The 21837-nt window shown below is 41.5% G+C and overlaps 1 protein-coding gene across 7 annotated transcripts in view; it reads right to left on the reverse strand.

Annotated features, from left to right (window-relative positions):
- Positions 1-21837, reverse strand: part of SYNE2 (spectrin repeat containing nuclear envelope protein 2) — a 351348-nt gene that overhangs the window by 242121 nt on the left and 87390 nt on the right. For all 7 annotated transcript variants that reach the window (XM_066272842.1, XM_066272840.1, XM_066272839.1 and 4 more), the window contains exons 3-8: positions 10616-10677; positions 8610-8705; positions 8440-8517; positions 8257-8349; positions 3958-4139; positions 46-242 (exon numbers count right to left, since the gene is read on the reverse strand). In XM_066272842.1, the coding sequence (XP_066128939.1) occupies positions 46-242; positions 3958-4139; positions 8257-8349; positions 8440-8517; positions 8610-8705; positions 10616-10677 (708 nt within the window). The remainder of the gene's footprint in view (positions 1-45; positions 243-3957; positions 4140-8256; positions 8350-8439; positions 8518-8609; positions 8706-10615; positions 10678-21837) is intronic.

Below are 21837 nucleotides of genomic sequence, written 5' to 3' on the forward strand. Positions count from 1 at the left end.
GTTGTTGTTTAAAAATAAAAAAAGACAAAGAAGAAGAAGCTTGACCTTCTGGCTCCAGCAGTTTGGGGATTTTCAGTTCTCGTTCCGCAATCCCGAAGGCCTCCTTCAGATTGTCTTTGTTGGATCTGTGCTTCACACTCTTCATGTCAATTAGGTCTGGTCTCAAGGCATGAATGACAGCCAAAAAAGCCATCCCATTTCTCCAGCTTGACTTAAAATCTGTCACACTGACAGACTCAGACCTATCACAAGAGGACAAAAACATGACATACTACTACTTAAAAGACTATATCAAAGCAACCCCACTCTCTTCAACAGTAATGAAAACAAATTTGAGTGAATCAAACAAATCATAAATCATTCTAGGAGAATATTTTATTTTCATCTTGTGGTCAAATTAAAGTAAAATCCCACGTTGGATGAGGCTTACGATGCTATAGAACACTGATTCTCAAAGTGTGGCCAGCAGCACCAGCATCTATCTCCTAGGCTACAAGGGCTGCAAATGCACATTCTCAGACCCCACCCCAGACCCACTGAATCAAATTCTGGACATGGGCCTGAAATCTACCTTTAAAAGCCTTCCAAGTGATAGTGATACTCAAGTTGAATGCTTCTCACGTTAACAATCTGTTGGCTCAGGACTGACTTTAAACCTCTACATATAGTTAAGTTCCTTTCACAAGGAGAAACAATTTTTCTTTTCTCACTGGAACTAATTAAATGATGCACTGTGTCAAACAATGGCCAGTAGCTCATTGGATACATAGACCTTGTCACTCACTCCTCTGCTTACAACTGGTCATTACACATTAGTGACAAAATAAAATGTGGTGTATACATGCAATGGAATATTATTCTGCCCTAAAAAGGAATGACATTCTGACACATGGTATGACATGAATGAATTGTGTAGGTATTATGCAGAGCGAAATGAGCCAATCACAAAAGGGCACATACTTTATGATTCTATTCATTTGAGGTACCTAAAATAGTGAAATTCATAGATTAAAAAAGCAGACTGCTGGTTACCGGAGGTTGGAGGGAAGGAGAAATGGGGATGTTGTGTAATTTAATTTAGCAAGATGAAAAAAGTTTAGAGATAGATAGTAGTCATGGTTGCCCACCAATATGGATACTTACTGCCACTAAACTACACATTTAAAATGGTAAGTCTTTTCTTTTTTCTTCTTTTTCTTTCTTTCTTTTTTTTTTTCTTTTAGTGAGAGAAGGGGAAGCAGTGACAGACTCCCACATGCGCCCTGATCAGGATCCACCTGGCAAGCCCACTAGGGGGTGATGCTCTGCCCATGTGGGGCCCTTGCTCCATTGCATCTGAAGCCATTTTTCTAGCACCTGAGTAGAGGCCATGAAGCCATCCCCAGCACCCAGAGGCAACTTGCTCTTGTTGAGCCTTGGCTGCAGGAGGGGAGGAGAAGAGAGAGAGAGAGAAACAAGAGGAGAAGGGTGGAGAAGCAGATGGGCGCTACTCCTGTGTGCCCTGACCAGGAATCAAACCCAGGACTTCCACACACTGAGCCAATGCTCTACCACTGAGCCAACCAGCCAGGGCCAGTAAGTCTTGTTGTGTATATTTTACCACAATAACAAGTTTTTGGGCAAAAATTTGTAGTTGGTCATGGTATTTAAAATAACATCTCTCACTCTGGTCCACAAAGCCTTACAAGATTTCGCCCCTGCCTACCTCTCCCCTCTCCCCTCTCAGGTTGCAGCCACACTGGCTTCACTCGTGTCTCAAGTCATGCTCTTTTTTCTTTTTTCTTTTTTTGGCATTTAACAAATGTTTATTTAAATTGTTTTTCAATTATAATTCACATTCAATATTATTTTGTATTAGTTTTAGGTATACAGCATATTGGTCAGACATTCATATACTTTACAAATTGTTCCCCCAGTATATCCAGTACCCAATTGACACTATATATAGTTTTACAATCTCATTGACTACGTTTCCTATGCTGTATTTACATACCCATAGTCAGGCTCCTTTTCATCTTCCTGCTAGGGAGCTTCTTCTCCCAGCTCTTCACACACCTGAAGCCTTCTGCAAGTCTCAACTCAAAGGTCTCCTCCTCAGAAAGCTGCTCTGTACACACCTAAGATAAATGCGATCCTCTTCCTGTCCTTGACATTCTTAATCATTGTAGTCCTTCCTAACCTATTGCCAACTGTAATTATCATATTTATTCATCTGCTTCCCCCACTAGGGTACAAGCCCCTTGTCTTTGTTGTCCATCATGGTAGACTTACCTCACAAATGGTAGCTGGAAATAAAGATGGTTAATATATATAGTGTGTCCGTAAAGTCACGGTGCGCTTTTGACCGGTCACAGGAAAGCAACAAAAGACGATAGAAATGTGAAATCTGCACCAAATAAAAGGAAACCCCTCCTAGTTTCTGTAGGATGATGTGGCAGCATGTGCACATGTGCAGATGATGACATAACACCGTGTATACAGTGGAGCAGCCCACGGCCATGCCAGTCCAGATGTGGACGGTATAAAGTTCATTGTGTTCTGTGGCTCGCTAAATTCGAATCCGTGACCAAAGTGCAACATGAATATCGGCGCGTTTATAACGAAGCGCCACCACGTAGGAATAACATTACTCGGTGGGATAAGCAGTTGAAGGAAACTGGTAGTTTGGTGGAGAAACCCCGTTCTGGTAGGCCGTCAGTCAGTGACGAGTCTATAGTAGAGGCTATACGGGATAGCTACCTAAGGAGCCCTAAAAAATCTGTGCGTGCCCACATTGAACTGCACTGAATAGGTATGAAACTGGGAGAGTTTTCCTTTTATCTGGTGCAGATTTCACATTTCTATCATCTTTTGTTGCTTTCCTGTAACCGGTCAAAAGTGCACCATGACTTTACGGACACACTGTATTTCAAATCAATCAACTGTTAAACAGTATTTGACAAGGGAATCGTTATTCTGTATTTGACAAGGGATGAAGCTGTTATAAAAGAGTATAGTTGCCAGCAAAGCATGGGAAATATTCCAGAAGAACTATGGTTTCCTTTACTATCTTATAAAAAACACAAGAAAATTCAATGCACTAATTTAAGTTGTAAATCAAATCATAAAAGCTACTCAAGAAACAGTCTGCTTCAGATGACCTGGGCCCTCCTTAAGAAATAATGCCTAGCCTTGGTGAGGTGGCTCAGTGGATAAAGCATTGTCCTGGTGTGCCAAGGTCATGGGTTTGATCCCTGGCCAAAGCATGTATGAGAAGCAATAATGAGTAAACAACTAACTGGAACTAAGTGGAACAATGAATTGATGCCTCTCTCTCTCTCTCTCTTTTTCTCTCTCTCTTTCCCTGCCTCTTTTCCTCTCCTCTCTCTCCCCCTCCCTGTCTCAAATCAATGAAAAAAAAATTTTAAGTACTCATATACAGCTCCAGGAGATAATTTTATAAATTGGTTACTTACTCACTATTTGCTCATTCATCCATTCAACACACATCTATGGAGCACTTACCATGAACTCACATCATCTAAGTTCTAAGGATACACAGTCAATTAAGACATAGTCTTGACTTCTAAAGAGCTCTTAGTATAGATGCAAAAAATGTTTTGAATCTAAATCCACCTTCCAGATGCAAAGGACAATTGTGCCTTAAAAAAAGGGATACTGAAAGACCACTTTATCTGCACACAGTAAGAGGCCACCTACACGTGCAGATGGGAGTGAGGAAAGTGCCCCAGATGATACCACCTTCCAGTCTTCAAAGCTGAGTGGCGAAGCTCGTGGACTTCCACCTTTGGAAGACGCACTATGAGAGGAAGGGGTAGTGAGCATTTCCTTTTTATGAAAGCGAAGTGTGCAGGTGTTGTTACATTCGGCCTGATTTTCAGATCTTGAGGTCAATGGGGTTGTGTTGGTGGGTATAGCTGCCCCATGTGTCTTCTCTGGTTGTAGCAAACTACTTACGTGGTACACTGCTTCTGAGCCCACAAGAGAAGAGACTTCTTTGCAGACATCTGCCATCTTTCTTGGGCTTTGGAGCATTTCTTAGCTGGAGGACTTGAGGTAGGAGATGTCTCAGCCACACTCACATCATCCAGGGAAGACTGACTGTAATCGCAAGAAAGAGTCTGGACAAGTTCTCCAATCTAATGAAGACATAATAATAGTTAAGATACATAGGATCACATGTTAAGTAGCATTGAGGCAAAATCTTTAGCCAAAACAAGACCTAAGAATTATCATATAATAGCAACAGTTTACTCGTGGTGAAATGAGAACTTGTCAAATCCTTGAATCATATAATCTGTCACTGGGGGTTACACTTCGGTTTTCTTTCACCAGAGCTGGGTCACTCTTTGCCCTCCATTGAGCATAGTGTTCCACATTGAGGGCAAGCATCTATTCATCCCTCTAAAGTGCTTCCCAAGGGCTTCACTGGTGCTTGCCCTCTGTCAATCTATACTGAACTGTACTAAGTTGAGCTCCTAACCTAGAGTATCTTCAGAGATTGGGTCAATTAAAATGCATCTCTGATTATAAACCATTAAGAAACAAATATACATACAGTAAGGAAAAAAAGAACAGTCAAAACACATGGACAGATAAGTTCCAGGAAAGAAAAAAAAATGCCATTAAGTATATGAAAATAACCCATTAGTCATTTAAGAATCTAAGTATATAAAACAACAAAAGTTTTTCACATATTACATGGGCAAAAAAATTTTAAAGTTAACATCCAGTAATGGTGAGAGTATAAAAAATTGGATATTCATATATTGCCAGTAAGCATAAAAATTGGTTCAGATTTTTTGGAGGGTAATATAATAATTACAGAAAACTTTAATCCACAAACATACAACTATACTTCAATCAATAATTGATAGATTTACCAATCAAAATAATAGATGAAACCAATACAATTAATAAACTTGATTTCATTGGCATACTCCATTGTACCTAAAAATGACAGAATTGCCTGATCAGGAGGTGGCGCAGTGGATAGAGCATCAGACTGGGAAGCAGAGGACCCAGGTTTGAAACCCCAAGGTCACCGACTTGAGCCTGGGCTCACCAGCTTGAGCGTGGGGTCACTGGCTTGAGCATGGAATCATAGACACAACCTCCTGGTTGCTGGCATGAACCCAAAGGTCACTGGCTTGAAGCCCAAGATAGCTAGCTTGAGCCCAAGGTCGCTGGCTTGGGCAAGAGGTCACTCGCTCTGCTGCAGCCCGCTGGTCAAGGCACATATGAGGAAGCAATCAATGAACAACTAAGGTGCTGCAACAAAGACTTGATGCTTCTCATCTCTCTCCCTTGCTGTCTGTCCCTATCTGTCTCTTCTCCCTGTCTCTCTCTCTGTCTCTGTTGCAAAATAATAAATAAATAAAACTAAAAAAAAACAAAATAAAATAAAAATGACAAAATTAATATTCTTTTCAAGAGCATCTAAAATATTTACTAAAATTAACCATGCTGAGCCATTAAGCAAGCCTCAACAATTCTGAAGGACTGAAAGCATCCAGATTATATTCTCTGACCCCATGAGAAGCTAGAAACCAGTAACAAAGATATAACAAACAAAAACTCAAATATTTGGAAATTAAGCAATATACTGATATAGAACCCATAGGTCAAATAAGAAATCATAATAAAAATAAGAAAATATTTTAAACAGAATAATGAAAGTATTATACTCATGAATTAAAAGATGAAATATTTTGAAGATATCAAATTGTTGTATATATTCAATGCAATCTCACTAAAATTCCAGCAGATTGTGTGAGTAAATTAAGTATTAATAAAATGTATATAAACATAGGCCCTGGAGGGTTGGCTCAGTGGTAGAGCATTGGCCCAGCACGTGGATGTCCCGGGTTCGATTTCCAGTCAGGGCACATAGGAGAAGTGACCATCTGCTTTTCCACCCCTCCCTCTCATCCTTCTCTCTTTCTATCTCTCTCTTCCCCTCCTACAGTCATGTCTCAGCTGGAGCAAGTTGGCCTTGGGCTCTAAGGACAGCTCCATGGCCTCACCTCAGGTGCTACAATAGCTTGGTTGCCAAGCAATGGAGTAGTGGCCCCAATTGGGCAAAGCATCGCCCCAAAGGGGGCTTGCTGGGTGGATCCTGGTCGAGGCACACATGGGAGTCTGTCTCTCTGCTTCCCTGCTTCTCACTTAAGAAAAAATTTAAAAATAGTAATAATATAATAAAAAATAAAGTTGATATAAATATCAAATTATCATGTTTTATACCTTAAACTTATACAATTGTATATGTCAATTATATCTCAATAAAAGTGTATATGAAAATGCAAAGAGCAAAAGATAGCCAAGATCATCTTGAAGAACAATTTGGACAACCACACTATCAGATATCAAGACTTACTTGATAGCCATAGAAATGAATATAATAGAATATTGGTGTAAGGATAAATAATGGAACAGAACAGACTGAAAATGGAGACACATGTGTGGCTACTTGATTTCTGAAGGTAACTCTACAGTACAGAAGGAAAATGATGACCTTTCCGATAAGTAGTGTGGAGTCAACTGGATAGCTATAGAAAAAAACAAATCTTGATTGCTTTAACCCTTTAAGTATATATTAATTCTTGATGTATACACCATGAAGACTGCACAACAAATTACTCAAAGTTATTATCTATGAGAGGTAGATCTAATGATGACTTTATTTTCTTTTTACTACATATATTGAAATTTTAAATTATATTTCAAACACCCCAGAAAGTAAGAAAAAATAATATAATAAATGCCAACAAATTATCAAATTTTATCACATTTGTTTCATATTTTTTAAGAACTAAAACACAGGCCCTGGTCAGGTAGCTCAGTTGGTTAGAGCGTTGTCCGATACACCAAGGTTGTAGGTTTGATCCCTGGTCAGAGCGCATAGACGTATCAACCAATGAATGTATAAATAAGTAGAACAATGAATTGATGTTTCTTTCTGTCTCTCAAATCAATTAACAATATATCTAAAAGACTTATTTTAAAAAAGAAAAGAAATAAAACACAGATAGAGCTTAATTAAGCCTTCTGTCTTTCTCCAATTCCATTTCTTTCCTTTCCGAGAGAGAGAAAACCACAATCCTAAATTCATGTTTCATCATCCTCATGCATATTATTCTACAACTACAAATGGAGATATCCAGAAATGAGTCTTATTTTACATGTTTTAAATTTTATCTAATTAAAGTTATGTTATTTTCTAAAATAAGCATTTGTTGCCCACATAAATTTTAATTTTATTTTTAAAGTAATTATGGAGATACAGAACATGCAACTTCCTAGATAGCTACAGAAAACCTGCACTAATTCAGAATCCCAAACATGAAAGAATGGATTTATTAGTAGTAAGTGTCATAAGCCAGGACCATAATTGCCTTATTCACTACATTTTCCCTGGGTGTCTTAGAACAAAAAACAGCACATAGTTGGTGCTCAAAAATATTTGTGGAATAAAATAAATCTATGAGTTAGTCTTGGGACAGAACTGGATGTTGCAGGATTATTAGTCTGGACAAGGGTCCTCAAAAATAGGGAGACTTGGCTCTGGCCGGTTGCACAGAGCATTGGGCCAGTGTGCAGACATCCTGGTTTGATTCCTGGTCAGGGCACACATAACAAGCGACCATCTGCTTCTCTTCCCCTTCCTCTCCCCCTTTTCTATCTCTTCCCCTTCCACAGCCAGTGGCTCGATTGTTTTGAGTGTTGGTTCTGGGCACTGAGGATGGCTCAGTTGGTCCAAGCACATCGGCCTCAAGCACTGAGGATAGCTTGATTGATTTGAGCATCGGCCCCAGACAGGGGTTGCCGTGTGGATCCTGGTCCGGACCCATGCGGAAGTCTATCTCACCATCACCCCACCTATCACTTTAAAAAAAAAAAAAAGGAATATTTTACAAAGTTTAGTGGATTAATTTTCAAGAATTTACTCAAGGAGCTTTGTCCTCTCTTTTCCACCAAGGTAAATAAACAACAATAAGCAAAAATTTCCCACGATCGGTTCTATTCAGATTGGTCCTGATATCAGAGATAATCTGGGATATCATGTTAATTCAGCTTTCAATTTTCAATTGAAAGATAGCATAAATGACAGAGGGCTGCTGTATATTTGCCACCTGGCAGGATTTCCAGTGTGTACCATCTCTGGAAGAAGCTCAGGACTGAATCTGGCATCAGGTCACACTGACTGCATTACACTTCGAACAGAATTCATTTTCATCTCATCGAACTACTTACATGAAAGTGCAATATAATTGTCCAAATGAGGCCAAGAATAATGGATGGGTTTCCCTCTATAATATCAGTAACATGAATATTTATTAGCTTGATCTGTAAAAGAAACAAAATGCAGGTTTAAAGGAGAAACTATTTCACAGGATTCATCTCTCCGATGCATTTCCAAGTGAAATTCATACTCACTGAACGGCTTTTTAGGAATGTCAGGGCATGTTCTATATTGAGTCTACACTGGAATGTATTAGATCCTTTATCTCGAGGCTATGAAATTCAAGCAAAATATATTACTCAGAAATATAAAAATTTTTTAACAAGTCAACAGAAAGTTTCTTAAGGTCATTTTAAGAGCTTACCAGTTGTTGTCCGGAGAGTACTTCTAACAGGTCCAGGAGGACGTGCCCCTTTTTAATGTCCGTGAAAAGGTCTGATATAACCGAGGGAGGAGTGTGCTGCGAAAGGTCACGAGAAAAATCATCTCAAACCTTGGTCCGAGAACACAGTACCTGTGAGAATCTCATACATGTGTACTGTATCTTTGCAAAAGCTAAGATTCTCTTCTTAATTAGCAGAATGAAAGAGAATACAGGGAGTTCCATATCAAAACATGATCAGAAAAGCAGCGAATTTAATTTATCTCGTGGCAAGCTTCCAGTAACACAACACTCAGCTTTCACTGAGAGCTACTAACCTGTGTGTGGAAGTGGCATTCAAGACATTTAGAATCAGCCAACGGTGACCCATTGGGGAAGCAGATTACATTTCTGGAGTAACCTATTTATGAATTTACCCTTTTCAGAATTACGAGCATTGTGTCGAGATGGGTGGCCTCTGAGAACAGGCTCATTCATTTTGTATCTAGGTTATTCCCGGCACTTGGCATCACTGAGAGGCAGACTAGCACAGTGATTAAGATCAAGGCCTCTGGGTCCAGACTGCCTGGATTTGTATCCCAGCACTATCACTGACAAGCTGTGTGACCTCCTCTGTGCCTTACTCTCCTTGTTCTGTAAACAGGAATAACGCTATCGGCTCACGGGGATGTTGTGAAATCACTGAAATGCAATGAGCAGTCAGGACAGGCGGTTCCCAACATAGGATGGTTTGAGTTACGATTTTTCAACCTTAAAATGCTGCCAAATTGATATGTATTCACTAGAAACCGTGTGTCAAATTGAGAGTTTTGATCTTTTCCTGACTAACTACATGCAGTATGGTACCCGCTCACGATGCCGGACAGTGCAGCGAGCCCCAGCTCCCAGTCAGGCACACGCTCATGAGGGTAAACAACTGATACTCTAGCAGGCGTCCCCAAACTAATGGCCCACGGGCCACAATGCGGCCCCCTGAGGCCATTTATCCAGCCCCCACTGCACTTCTGGAAGGGGCACCTCTTTCACTGGTGGTCAGTGAGAGGACCACTGTATTTGGCAGCCCTCCAATGGTCTGAGTGAGGGACAGTGAACTGGCCCCCTGTGTAAAAAGTTTGGAGACCCCTGCCAGTGTATTCCTTCTGTTAGAAGATTTCACCCAACCGCAGGCTCATGTAAGTGGTCTAAGCACATTTAAAGTGGGCTAAGCCAGGCTATGATGTTTGGTAGATTAAATGCACTTTTGACATGATCTTTTCAACTTACGATGCAGAACCCTGTAAGTCGAGGAGCATCTGTACTTTTCAGTAACTTAGGACAGTGTGTAAGGCATACCACTCAATTTATATAAATAATAATTATTATAATTTCATTTGATAACAGATTTGTTGTTGCTTTAAATATTTTATAGCACTGTCTCCCACATCCTTAACGAAAGTATCCCTGTTTCGTGTTAGAAAAGAATAACAGATACATGAAAACAAGGTCAAGGGGACTGTCAGCACATTCTTTCACCTTTTACCAGTGACATTATGGGACCCAAATTGAGGGAGCAGGAGTAACTTAAATAAATTTATTGGCCCTGGCTGGTTGGCTCAGTGGTAGAGCATTGGTCTGGCATGTGGAAGTCCTGGGCTCAATTCCCAGTAAGGGCACAAAAGAGACGCAACCATCTGCTTCTCCACCCCCTCCCCCACCTCTCTCTTTTTCTCTCTCTCTTCTCCTCCCACAGCCATGGCTCAAATGGTTTGAGCAAGTTGGCTCCGGGTGCTGAGGATGGCTTCATGGCCTTACCTCAGGCGCTAAAATAGCCTGGTTGCCAAGCAATGGAGCAGCAGCCCCAGTGTCCAGAGCATTACCAGGTAGGTGGCTTGCTGGGCAGATCCCAGTCAGGGTGCATGTGCGAGTCTGTCTCTCTGCCTCTCCACCTCTTACTTTCTTAAATAAATATATAAATAAATTTATAACTTGATTTGCTCTTTTTTTCTCACCTTTGCCAACTGTGAGTTTATCCAGCAGGTGAAGGTTTTCTTCTGGGTGTCTTCCTGTTCAGCTATTTAAAAAGGACAAGAGCAGTTAGAAAACAAGAAGCCTCGGAAACCATTTGAACGTATCAACCTTCAAAGGCCTGTTACTGTGTGTGTGTGTGTGTGTGTGTCTGTGTGTGTGTGTCACAATCTTACAAACCTTCTAGGACTTAGTCTAAATTTCAGTTAATTGTCCAAGCTATTTTGGAAATGGCTTGTTAATATATTTTTTAAAGCCACAAGTTAGCAGACAAGAGATAATGGTTTTTAATACGTCTTACTGACAAAGGAAGTCCCTACGTGGCTTGACAGTGCTACCCGAAGAACTGTGAGCAAAGAAAAGAGTTCGTAACCCAGGAGGACTTGCAGCCTAAGGCAACACCATGCAGGATTTAAAGAAAAACCCCAGGACTTCTACAGACATTTTATTTTATTTATTTATTTATTTATTTTTGCAGACATTTTAAAAGGCTCATAAAGACATGGCAGTTTAGTCTTGACATTTAATCTGAGTAATTACCATGGAGAATATATTGCCACTGAATTAACTGTATATGAGCTGCAATTGGAGTCAGAGAGACCTGGGTTCAAATCCTGCCTCTGTAACTGAGTTGCTATGTGACACTGAGCAGCTTCCTCAGGGAATAAAGTAAGAAGCACTCAGCTGGAGAGACTACTAATGACTCACTTAAAGTAAGCAGAGTCTGGCCCTTAGTAAACACGTAAGCGCTATCTTTACCTCTGATTAACCAGCCAGGAGCCCAGGGAAAGATCCGAACACTCCGAGTGGACCTTCCCTTCCTCCCCAGGCAGGAGTGGGCCACCACTAAACCATGCTTCCTCCTCCTCTGCTTCAGCAGACATCCTCAGCTCTGAGGCCAGGGGTAGCCCTGCACACACGGACCGACTTTCCACTCCCCCGATCTCCTCACCTGGATGGACTAAGCCCAGACACCTACTTCTCACTGTGCCTCAGGCTCACAGCCCTGTCACCACCGAGTTCACCCGTTCTCATTTCATTATGCCTTTATCCCCGCTTATGTATATACACGCGTGCGCGCGCACGCACACACACACACACACACAGCACACCTGTATATACACACTCTCTCTCTCAGATTCCCCTCCGTTTTCTCACTCCCAATTTCTATGAAACTGCACATCTCCCAAATTTTCTCATCTCCCACCTCTCCTTAACTCCTGAAAGCTTTTCACTGATGCTGACATTCAGCCACCAGCAGCACAGACCCTGTGTGCCCACCGCCCTCTCGGCAGGCTTGCCTTTCTGCTCTAACTGAAACCGGCTCTCCTGAGAACAGTTCCCCTGCAGTCTTCTCAAGTGGTGGAGTGCTTTCTCCGGCAGACCTTGGACCACTGAGCCCTTGCTCCTCACTGCTAATTCCAGGTCCTTTTCTACTCTTTCCTGCCCCTGAAATGCTCCAGGTTTGACTCCTGTCATCAGACTGTCCCCAATATGACAGTCATCTATCTACTTACCTCTGGCATTCCTCATCATTTCTCAAAGGTTTTAGTTCCTTCCCCACTGCCACTCCAATACAATTCCTGTCTTGTTCTTGGTGATTGCTATATACACATTAATGGACTTGCCAACCTCCTGGTCGTTCTACTTCTTGGATTCTTCTTGTCCAATAACATGTCTTCAGTCCTGCCTCAACTATTCTCTGTCATCTTCACACCTGAGACCTTGTCATTACTAATAACTACAACTCATCATAATCTCGATTTCATTTTTCCTCATTTCTGAATACCGACCCTCACCCTTTAAGTTCATTCCCTCTATTGCTCCCACTCCAACAATCCTTGAAGTCCACTGGCACTCCAACCCCTTGATTCAACCAGCTTTATACTGTCCCTTACCCCCTTAATACCCTTCCTCTCATCCTTCCACATTTTAAATTCCATGATCAATTACTACAAACACTCCCTTGCACCTCTCATTTTGCTGTGAGTGCTTGGCCTTCCTCCCTACTCCTGCTCACGCATACCCACTACACATGTGCTGTTGAATGTGGCTGGAAGAAAACCAGTAACTGGTGACTAGTCTCACCGTGACCCCCAGGGGGGCCTTCAATGCCACCGGGAAGTCATACTAGATTGTCCTCTCCCACTCCCCTAAAAAGCAATTTCATGCTTTCTCCTTTCTCCAACTTCTAACACCTCCTCTTCCACCCTGACTCAGCTGAGACCTTGCTTCTCAGGACAACTAAGGAGTCAGCCACTCCCTCATCTAATAACTCATCACAGTACTCTGCCTCCAACCTGTTAGCATGGATGAACTAGATTTGCCCAGATCTAAAACCAGTCCCTTCACCCGTTCATCAGACCCCATCCCTCAAGGATATTTTACTCCTTTCCTCTTTCTCTCTCTCTGACCATTCTCAACAGTAAAGATCCATGCTATTAATTTCATGCTCCAAAAACAATAAAAAAAACCCAACCTCCTTGAGCCCAGTCCACCATCAGTTCCTGCTTCATTTGTATGCTGCCCACAGTGGCAAAATTCAAATAGAGTTGTTTATATTTACTGTCTCTAGGTCCTCTCCTCCTTCTTTCTTAACAGAACCTACACCAATCAAGCCCTCACCATTCTGAGAGAAGAAACTACTCTCTTATCAAGTCACCATGGGTCAAGGTCATCAGTGACTAATCACTGAAACCAATGGTCAGTTCTCAGCCCTCCTCTTGCGGGAGTAAGCAGCATCCAATGCAGACGATCACTTTCTTCTGCTTCCAGGACCTACGCTCCCCATTTTCCTGCTACGTTGCAGGGTGACTTCTCTCCTTCTCTCACACTTCATACCCAATGCCTCAAGAGAGCCTCTTAGAGTTCACCTTCAAACTGTATTCAAGATATGACCACCTCTCACCACTCTGGTTGAAGTCACATCCATCTCCACGTGGACTACTGCAAAAGACTGCTAAGACGTCTCCTGGCTTCCAGACTCACCCTCTAAAATAAATACTATTCTCAACACAGTACCCAGGTACCCAGGACGATATTGCCAAAATGCTAATTCAGATCAGCAAGTCCCTTTGCTCGGGACCCTGTAAGGGCTCCTCACTTCGTTCCTTAGGTTGGCTCCTAGTCCAGACACCATCGGCCGCCGTCCCCCCCCCCCCTTGCTCATTCTACTCCAACCACTCTGGCTTCCTGTTTTACTCAGACTTCCCAGGTGCATTCTCACCTTAGCGCTTTGGTACTAGATGTACCAGCCTAACTCCTTCATCTCCTAATCTTGACTCAAATGGCACCTCAGCCGTAAGGTCTACCATTACCACCCTATTTAAAACTAATACCCTCACCCCCAGCTCCCCCTTGTCCTCTCTAGTTTCTTCTCCAGTACTTATCACCTTTTAACCGTCCATGTAAGTTACGTATGTGGTCTGCTTACCAGTTAATGCTTGCCTGCCTCCCAATAGAAAGTAAGCATCACATAAGCAAAGATGTTTTGCTTGTGACATATTGCAAATGCTTTAGAAGGGCCTGGTTCAGAGTAGGCTCTAAATAAATATGTACTGGAAGAAAAACAATAATTTTAATAATCATTATTACTGTTACATTTTGTTTACTATGCCGAGGTCAAATCATCTGGAAGTGTTTACACTTGTTTTTGTACAAAGTTGTCTGATCCGCCTTCTCAAACCTTGTTTTCCTTTGACTCTTCCCATTCTCCCTTACAAATCTCTATCTAACACAGGTGTAATAGACTGAAATAGTTGGGACGATGATAATTTGAGTTCTCAAAACTTTCTGAATCTGATGAGACTACAGGTTGAGGAGAAGAGAATTTGAGTAAATAGAATGCTAGGGTATTTACGTTTGTTTAGTAAGTCCTGTGACTGATTAGATATTAAAGTTGTACTTTGCTAATTGGATCTTTTTTTTTTTAAAAGAAAGAATTTTATTTTATTTTTTTTTACAGAGACAGAGAGAGAGTCAGAGAGAGGGATAGACAGGAACAGACAGAGAGGAACGGAGAGATGAGAAGCATCAATCATTAGTTTTTCGATGCGCACTGCGACAACTTAGTTGTTCATTGATTGCTTTCTCATATGTGCCTTGACCAGGGGCCTTCAGCGGACCGAGTAACCCCTTGCTCGAGCCAGCGACCTTGGGTCCAAGCCGGTGAGCTTTGCTTAAACCAGATGAGCCCGCACTCAAGCTGGTGACCTGGGGTCTTGAACCTGGGTCTTCCGCATCCCAGTCTGACGCTCTATCCACTGTGCCACCACCTGGTCAGGCAAGGATCTTTTTCTTTATCTTTCTAAACCCATTTCTTTTTTTTTTTTCTGTATTAATAATTTAAATTAGTTATAGCCCAGTGACTTAACATTACATGATGCTCAATAACTATTAACTGAACTGAATTCAGTTTCTGAAAAAATCAACTGATAGTTTAGGCTTTTCCATTATTTTTATCTTATATAAATTTCACTTAACAAAAAAATTATAAATACCACAATTTTGTCCTGTAATTCAAAATGTCATTAAATCTTCTGGAATCTCTGAGATACGTTTTTAATTGTTGTGTTTTTCCTCTAGTATCAATAGATAAGACAATCTTTTGAACCAGGTACCAATACCTACCATAAAATGTATTGAGGGCTAACTTGGTTCCTCAATGGAAAAAACAGTTTTCATGATCTCAGGAGCAAGTTACGTGCACATAATATACATCAAGACTGTGTACAAAGGTGGGGAGGGACCTACCCATTATTATAACAACAAAGCAGAAATTCAAAACAAACATCAAAAAGCTGACTCTCTTCCTAATCTTAAGAGACCAAGAGAGATTTTTTTCTTTTCAGGTGATAGACTGTGAAAAAGAAATTAACCAGGAACACTACCAGGCCCAGAAGATAGAATCTGCAGTAACTTTCGGGGACTTACAGCGGGGAAAAGGGAGAACACTTATAACCATGGAGGGGGGGTGCTGGCACAAAACTGAGTATAAAAAGAGCATTATGTGCCTAAAAAGTCTTAGTATGTCCACCTGGAAACCTCAGTCACTTTGAACAATTTCCAAGTAAGATGAGGGATCATTTCGCTGCATGCGATGCTTGACAAAATAGATCTTGGTGCTGAGCGAACTGAGAACCAGGAAGCAACTCTCCTAGGCTGAGAAAGCCGGCAGCAAAGCCCGAACTCTAACTGGGTTGTTCTAAGCAGAGCACCTAATCTAATACGAGGTTGTACTGACGGACACCCCCTGACAGGGACATGAACTTAAGTGTAAAATAATAAAAAAATTTCCAGTGGAAACCTTACGTTATCCCTGCCCTAATTTGATTAAAATCTAATAGAAACAAGGGGAAAAAAAACACTAAGAAGAACACTCAGATCAAATCCCCACACGGTCTTCTCCTTAGCGACAGAAACGGCACACAAACAAATGAAACCTTCAGGAAAGGACCCAGAAAGGAAACTCCGGGGCTGTTAACTAACTCATTGTCCAAACTTACAGAACACCTGTCACCCTGGAAATCAGAACCCTTCAAATTCAACAAGGGCCCTTTGCTAATGGCAAACAAAGATGTCCTAGGTACAATTAAACACTTCTGTAGCACCTCAATTAAACGACCCGGAATGTGCCACCTCATTTATTCCCTGACGTACTTCTCTCACATTTTCATCCTGGCTTGTCCCTGAAAAGCAGTATTAATTCAGTGGGAACCATGGTCAAATCTCACCTATGGCTGGATAAGTAACTTTTTGTTCTTTCTCAAAGTCTGAGCCATTGGGGAAAATATAGTTGGGAGCTGCAGGCTTTAAAGTACCTTAATTTAAGTGGGTGAGATGTTTTATTTTTAATGTCCAGGATAACTTTCTAATAAAATAGTAAAACTCTTCTCAAAATGGCATGTAGAGAATAGAACCTTTTAATCAGCAGAAAAAAGGCAAAAGAGAGAGAGAAAGAAAGAAAGAAAGAAAGAAAGAAAGAAAGAAAGAAAAAGAAAAGAGGGGAAAAAAGAAAAAACAACAAAATCTATTACAATGACAAGTTTCTTAAAATACCAAGAAACGGAGAACTAAAAATTCTCTATCCTGATTTTTAAGAAATACATATAATGTGGCAAAATATTCTCAATGAATTTTATTCAGGCCCATATAAGGATCCTTCATAATTATTCTTAGACAATATCTGACTGAATTTGAGAAATGAGGCATGAAAGGAAAAGATTTTTCTTTACGTGTCATTACCATAAAAATACATTTAATCCGACTCTGTTTTTAATCAATCTACCCTTTGAGAGCTGGCAGCCCCTGTTGTTAGCTAGAAGGGAATTTAAATGAAAACACTGAGTGCAGTGCAATTAAGGTGTATAAATTTAAGTTCATTATAAAGCTTATTATAATACTACCACAGTACTGGGGCTCAGAAAGGTCCGGCTTCACAAAAATTCATCTAAAATGTGGACTCCAGTAGTCCTCCCTGGTAGTAAGAGTTGCAGAGTAGTTATCCCAAGCACAAGAATCACTAGTTTACGTTTTCACTTAAACAAGGAACAATGCATTATAACAATGTCGCTTCTCCAAGAATGTTCTGCATACTGTGCTGTATAAGGTCCATGAAGCAGCTTTACAACCTCATCTACCCAGGAATTTCTCTTTTTCTCTTTCTCTTATTGGGTTGTTGATAACTGGCTTACTGCACTCACCTCCACATTCATTACTTTGACCTTTCACTCTCATTAAAATCTTTTGATCATTTCCTAATTCTTTTTATTTATTTATTTATTTTTTTTTGAGAAGAGGAGATAGAGAGACAGATTCCCACATGGAGCCCCCACTGGGATCCACCTGGCAATCCCCCATCTGGGGATGATGCTCAAATCAGTGAAGTCATCCTCAGTGCCCAGGGCCAATGCTTGAACCAATCGTGCACTGGCTGCAAGAGAGGATGAGAAAGAAAAGGGGGAGAGGGAGGGGAAGAGAAGCAGGTGGTTGTTTCTCATGTGTGCCCTGACCAAGGATCAAACCTGGGATGTCCACAGGCCAGGCTGACGCTCTAGCCACTGAGCCAATCGGCCAGGGCCCATTTCCCAATTCTTAATGAATAAATTATAAAATTTTTAGCCGACCTAGGTCATTCATAATTTGACTCCAATCTACTTTTCCCTGACTCATCTCCCATGATTTCTCTACTCACATCCTATATTAATTCGTATATTTCTCTAGCAAAACTAGAATAGCTGCTAAGACAGCACAGGGACTTGGGCCAGGACCCCAAGGATAACAGACGGCCATAGGGAATGCTGGACTGCAAAAAGGTCACCATCCTTTTTCTCCTTACTCAAAAAAGACAGAGGTAACTGATTTTATCTCCCTCCTAACTCCCTGCTTAAACTACAAACCTGCATTTGCAATTGATCAAGGTTTGACTAGGGTGGCAGTTATGAGCATTCCGCCATGTTGCGCCCACAGCCAGGCACAAACATAGTTCCTAGTCACCTTGGTTGGAAAATGACATCTCCCAGACCCTAAAATTAAGGTGACCAACTTTTTTACAATGAAAAGGAGGACAAAAATAAATTGAAGAAGACAATATCATAAATAAAAGAAACATTTTGGCCCTGGCCGGTTGGCTCAGCAGTAGAGCGTCGGCCTGGCGGGGGACCCGGGTTCGATTCCCGGCCAGGGCACATAGGAGAAGCGCCAATTTGCTTCTCCACCCCCCCCCTTCCTCTCTGTCTCTCTCTTCCCCTCCTGCGGCCGAGGCTCCATTGGAGCAAAGATGGCCCGAGCACTGGGGATGGCTCCTTGGCCTCTGCCCCAGGCGCTAGAGTGGCTCTGGTCCCGGCGGAGCGACGCCCCGGAGGGGCAGAGCATCGCCCCCTGGTGGGCAGAGCGTTGCCCCTGGTGGGCGTGCTGGGTGGATCCCGGTTGGGCGCATGCGGGAGTCTGTCTGTCTCTCCCCGTTTCCAGCTTCAGAAAAATACAAGAAAAAAAAAAAAAAAGAAATTAAAAAAAATAAAAGAAACATTTTATTCATTGCAACAATAATACACTATATGATAAATGCATAATACAAACATTTGTAATATTTTATATTGTAATTATGTTTACATGCTTATTAATTTTCAATAATTGTAAGAAAAAAGTACTCATTTATATAATATTACTATATTAATATATATTATTATATTAATAATATTATCTAAATGAGTACTTTTCCATTCAATGAATATTTTTTGTCCATATATCTTATAACAATATATTGGAAATATCTGAACAAGAAATATCCTTCTTATTGAATTTTACGTGAATTGTGCTTACCTGCTTATGATTGAATATTCACTGAGAAAGAAATAATCATGAGTCTACAATGTCATATGTGTCATGTCATGTTTCAGTAAGAAGTACACAAAGCCATTTGCATGCTCGGTATATTGCGCACACTCTCAAGGTCTCCCGTGTAGAGCGCATGCATCTCATTATCGCCTCTCGCCGCACTGTACTGATCCTTGACAAATCGTCATGTCAAATACGAACATGTCACATCACACGCAATGGATCAACTTTGCATTGATTGAACACAGACATTTACAGATTAGTCTTCCAATATCAAAAAGAAGGACATGTAGGAGGGCACTTTTCGAGGGAGGATGGAACTTACAAAAGAAGGACTGTCCTCCCTAAAGGAGGACGATTGGTCACCTTACTAAAATGAAAAATTCCATAAGCCTGACTTTTCAAAAAAAACCTGCCTTTTCGCACACGCCTGCTCTGTCCCAGCTTAGGAAAGCAGTCGGGCAGAGCCAGCCCCTGAGCCAGTTCAAAGGACCTTCATTTCCTCTTTGCTGCCTCCCGCGTGCTCAAGCATGCACTTAATAAAATTTGTCTGGAAATTTCTCTGTGATTTCCTCTCGATGTCTATCTTGGGGAACCCAAGAACTACAATTCTTCAACTGTTTCACTTTTTTCTGCATTGCCACACTCTGCACCCTCAGGAGGGGCCAATCCTCCCGTTTCCCTCTGCATTCACGGGACCCCCAGCACCAGCACAAGGCACTGGGTGAGCATTCAGTCAACATTTGGTAAAATAAGACCTATCCTGTTCGAATGTCCCCTTTCCTAAAGTGAAACAGAAATAATCTCTTCTGGCTCTGGCCTCCCACAATACTTTGCTGGGCCTTTATCTATTATTATTACTATTAGAAAGTAATAGATCCTCCTATTACTTTCTAATAATTAGAAATAATTAGAAAGATGATCCTCCTAAAACGGTTTTTCAAACAGTAATAGAAATTAAAAGTTAACCTTAACCTTCTCCAATGCCTCCAGAAGCAACATTAACATTAAGTATATAAAGAACAAAAATTCTAGTCAGTACATATGTGCTGATGTAGATATATTAAGTGAAAAAGAGCAAAAATAGTATGTTTATTGCTATTCTGTCTGTAGTTTTATTAAAGGACAGCTATATTTATGACCCAACGGTTTCTATTTTATAATTATCACTTGCTGCTCATAATCTATAGTCATCTACCTGCATGTGGTTTCTCTCCTACTCAATGTTTGAACCTTAAACACTTAGATTTTGGTATTTTTGCCTCCCCTTAGCCCAGCGGTTCTCAACCTGTGGGTCGCGACCCCGGGAGGGGTCGAACGACCAAAACACAGGGGTCGCCTAAAGCCATCGGAAATACATATTTTATTTAAAAATGTATTGTATAATAAATATGTATTTTCTGATGCCTTAGCCCAATGACATAGAGAATAGATGCTCAATAAATATTTGCTGATTCAAAGACTTGTAAATATTAAAAGTGGGGAGGATCAAACTAACTTATTACATGGAGAAAAAGAATATATTGGCAACAGTTACTAGGCCTATGTCTTACCCTATTCCTTGTTTTAATATCTCCTGGGGGCAACTTCTTCAACTAATAAAATGTCTTGACCAAACGGGTATGTACTAATGAGACCCTGTTGCTATTCCCTAAAAAGATATAGTCAACTCACTGTTAGCTAGATCAAACAATGGTAAAGATAACTAAATTCAGCCCTGGCTGGATAGCTAGGTTGGTTAGTGTCGTCCCGATGCATAAAGGTTGTCCGTTCGATCCTGGTCAGGGTACATGCAGGAACAGATGTTCCTGCCTGTCTCTCTTTCTCTCTCTCTCTCTCTCTCTCTTTCTCCCTCCCCTCTCTTTCTCTCTCTCTCTGAAATCAATAAATACATTTTTTTAAAAAGATAATTAAATTCAGAGGATAGCCTGACCAGGCGGGTGGCGTAGTGGCTGGAGCGTCGGACTAGGATGCAGAGGACCCAGGTTCAAGACCCCGAGGTCGCCAGCTTGAGCGTGGGCTCATCTGGTTTGAGCAAAGCTCACCAGCTTGGACCCAAGGTCGCTGGCTCGATCAAGGGGTTACTCGGTCTGCTGTAGCCCCACGGTCAAGCACATATGAGAAAGTAATCCATGAACAACTAAGGTGTCACAATGAAAAACTAATGATTGATGCTTCTCATCTCTGTCCATTCCTGTCTGTCTGTCCCTATCTATCCCTCTCTCTGACTCTCTCTCTGTCTCTGTAAAAATAATAATAATAATAATAATAATTCAGGGGCCCTGGCCGGTTGGCTCAGCGGTAGAGCGTCGGCCTAGCGTGCGGAGGACCCGGGTTTGATTCCTGGCCAGGGCACACAGGAGAAGCGCCCATTTGCTTCTCCACCCCTCCACCGCACCTTCCTCTCTGTCTCTCTCTTCCCCTCCCGCAGCCAAGGCTCCATTGGAGCAAAAATGACCCGGGCGCTGGGGATGGCTCTGTGGCCTCTGCCTCAGGCGCTAGAGTGGCTCTGGTCGCAACATGGCGACGCCCAGGATGGGCAGAGCATCGCCCCCTGGTGGGCAGAGCGTCGCCCCATGGTGGGCGTGCCGGGTGGATCCTGGTCGGGCGCATGCGGGAGTCTGTCTGACTGTCTCTCCCTGTTTCCAGCTTCAGAAAAATGCAAAAGAAAATGCAAAAAAAAAAAAAATAATAATAATAATAATAATAATTCAGAGGATAATGCAACACATTTTAGCTATGTGTTCCAACAGCCACTCCAAAGAATCTTAATCAAGTTGTTATCCAACAGAAAGGGAACAAAAATAATAAGGCCACCTTTCTATTGTTTCTCATGGAGATGATAACAAATGAAATAAGTGGAAAAAAATCA

The sequence above is a fragment of the Saccopteryx bilineata genome, chromosome 4, assembly GCF_036850765.1.
Source record: "Saccopteryx bilineata isolate mSacBil1 chromosome 4, mSacBil1_pri_phased_curated, whole genome shotgun sequence".
Classification (NCBI taxonomy): Eukaryota; Metazoa; Chordata; class Mammalia; order Chiroptera; family Emballonuridae; genus Saccopteryx; species Saccopteryx bilineata.